The following is a 2700-nucleotide window of genomic DNA, read 5'->3' on the forward strand; positions in this document are numbered from 1 at the left end:
AAAAATATTAAATTGATTATTCATTACTTCAGCGCCTGATGAGTATTGTTTATATTTTTCTGCTAACGTGTCATGGCAAATGGCAAACAGCTACTGCTTCCTTAGCGGGAGGCTGTGACAGCTTTATTCCACAATCTTCTCTTTTATATACTCTAATATAATATTCATTTAAAAATTATTTTAAAATATCTGTGAAAAGATCTCCCCCTCCACTGTTCATAGCTGCTAAAAAAAAATTCCATTAACTTTAATAGATTTTCTTTTGTTTCTTAAGATTAAAAAACTAATTATTTATTTTTAATTTTTTTCCTACATATTAGACAAAGACTAAAAGCAACCCCAGTAAGAATTAATTATTTCACCAAGCAAATAGGCATTATTCTTGAATTAATAATAATTAAATTTGTACTACCTGAATAAGAAATGGCCACGTGTCCTCTTTCTTGAACCTTCTTCCCGTTCTACCACAACTCATCAAAAAAGCAAATAAAGAAATCACCAAATCAAAAAGCAACACAGCACACACTGCATACGTACTGTGGGAGACAAAAACTCTTAGAAAATTTCCTTGTCATCATTTCTTCTTTAACACATTACTAGAAAAAGATCCTTTTACTAGAGAGAGAGAGAGAGAGAAGAGTTTCATGGAGCAGCTCCATCAAAGCCAACACACACTCCTCATACATATAACAATTCACAGAAGGTGAAAAACCCAAAAAAAATTAAAAAAGAAAATCAAAATCGTCAAAATGGGTCTTCATCTCATCCTCCATCTCCCTCTCTGGCTTTGCCGTTAATGGACAAAACTATCATCACATATTCAAACCACAGAACCATACACAAACTGTTCTTTCCTCTGTTTTTCCAAGAGAACTTGATTGATTCATTGATATAATATAATATTAGTATATTATATATTTATGTTGTGAAATTAAGCTGCAGCTACAGTTCCAGTACGAGAAGGGTAGTCTCGATTTCTGGTTGGGGAGATGGATTTCTTCTGGTCTTTTTTCCTTATAGCTTTCTTGGAAGCAGAAAGATTCCAGTTCTTTTCTTCTGCTTCATCTATCTCTATTTGCTCTTGTCTACACTCTTCACTACAGAATGGTGTGTCCCCTCTGCATCAATTAATTTTGCCATTAATCCAAACAGTTCTCAGATTTATAATTAAAGAAGTGAAATTCCAGAAAACGTAAAATTAGAGAGAAAATAAGGGGAGAAAAAAAAAAAGTACCTATACATGAAGATGTCTCTGTTGTTACCCAGTGGTTTCTTGCAAAGAAAACAAGTTTCTAAGAAATGAGGTTGATGATCTTCAAATCTCGCATCATAAAACCTCGCAGATCTTGGAGAAGAAATAGACGATGACAGGTTTCTGAAACTACCCCTTCTCCCATAACAAAGCGACCGAGAAAAGAACGGGTGCTGGTGGTGGTTCCCTGAAAACCCAGCTTCCATATCAGCAAGAGAAGCCAACCCATCATCTTCCTCAATGAAACAAGGCCTTTTAGCCACAGAAGACGACTCCATAACTATTTTTCTTGCAAGTCTGGTGTGTAAATATATATAAAACCCTTCAGGGTTGTGATTATCCTGGAATTTTAGAAGAGAAGAGGTGGAAAAGAAGAAAGAAGAGAAAGGACAAAGAAGTTTCTGGTTGAAAGGTGAGTTGGTGAAGGAAACGAGCAAAGATTTTATAGCAAAAACAAATAATAAATAAAAATAAAAATTTCTTTGAATTTTTCGGAGAGAGAGAGAGAGAGTTATAAACAACGGCAGGTATCACAGAATCCGTGCTATTGAATCCATTGGCTCAAAAATACCTGCATCAAAGTCCAAACAATTTTAGTTTAAATTTTTCTAATTCATTTGCCCTTACTTTATCAACAAATTACAACCTTTGCCATTAATGGAGCTGGCTCGGCTTCTCCATGAATGGCATTTTTGTGATTTTGTTTAATGACAAGGGTTTTGATGTTGAGAAAAAGTTTTGCTTTTAGACTCTTAGATCTTTATTTCAATAAGCCCTTGCCCCACTACAGACCTACGCTATAACGTCAATATGAGACTTTGAAGGCCCCACGCACGTACATAGCGCGTAAACTTAACGTTCACACCGCCAGAGTCAAGGGGTTGTTTTGTCTTTTAGCTTTTTCCTTTTTCTTTTTTATTTTTTTAACTTATATTTAGTAACCGCTACTAAATGCAAATATAAATTCCATGTGAGTCTAATTATTACTTTCTAAAATCAGAAAAAATAGGGCTAACGTATAATTTTAAAAAATTGTGGTCCAAATGTATAATATTAGAAATATAATAAGGTGATACTAATGCTTTAACAAAATATTTTCTATTTATTTTACGATAAATAATTTATAGGTAATTTTTTCTAATAAAATATATTTGAAAAAAATAACTTACTCTATCATTTAATTTACAATATAAAAAATAAATTATGCTAGCCCGATTAATGTATAAAACGTATATTGATAAGATTTATAAAAGTTTAAAAAATCATATAATTTAACTTTTTAAATAAAAATACTTTCATTAAATTTTTTAATGTTTTAAATAGTAAAAAATATAATTTTATAAAATATTATTGGAGCGAAAAAAATAAAATTTTATCCTTTAGAGATTATTACATTTTCTCTAACTAAAATTCATAAGTGAATAATTATATATAATTAGTGGCTCCTC

General features: G+C 31.6%; 1 protein-coding gene across 1 annotated transcript; it reads right to left on the minus strand.

Annotated features, from left to right (window-relative positions):
- Positions 1–555: 555 nt before the first annotated feature.
- Positions 556–1682, minus strand: LOC110604569 (FCS-Like Zinc finger 1). The gene is made up of 2 exons (XM_021742801.2): positions 1235–1682; positions 556–1118 (listed from the first exon to the last, which is right to left on the minus strand). Exons 1-2 carry the CDS (start codon positions 1528–1530, stop codon positions 932–934), a joined length of 483 nt encoding a protein of 160 aa, XP_021598493.1. The 5' UTR covers positions 1531–1682; the 3' UTR covers positions 556–931.
- Between the last annotated feature and the right edge of the window lie 1018 nt (positions 1683–2700).

Source organism: Manihot esculenta, chromosome 17, assembly GCF_001659605.2.
Source record: "Manihot esculenta cultivar AM560-2 chromosome 17, M.esculenta_v8, whole genome shotgun sequence".
NCBI classification, from domain to species: Eukaryota; Viridiplantae; Streptophyta; class Magnoliopsida; order Malpighiales; family Euphorbiaceae; genus Manihot; species Manihot esculenta.

Coding starts and splice junctions, on each gene's coding strand:
- LOC110604569 (XM_021742801.2), bottom strand. CDS start 1,530: ATGGAGTCGTCTTCTGTGGCTAAAAGGCCTTGTTTCATTGAGGAAGAT. Junction 1,119..1,234: donor AGAGACATCTTCATGTATAG/GTACTTTTTTTT, acceptor TAATTGATGCAG/AGGGGACACACCATTCTGTA.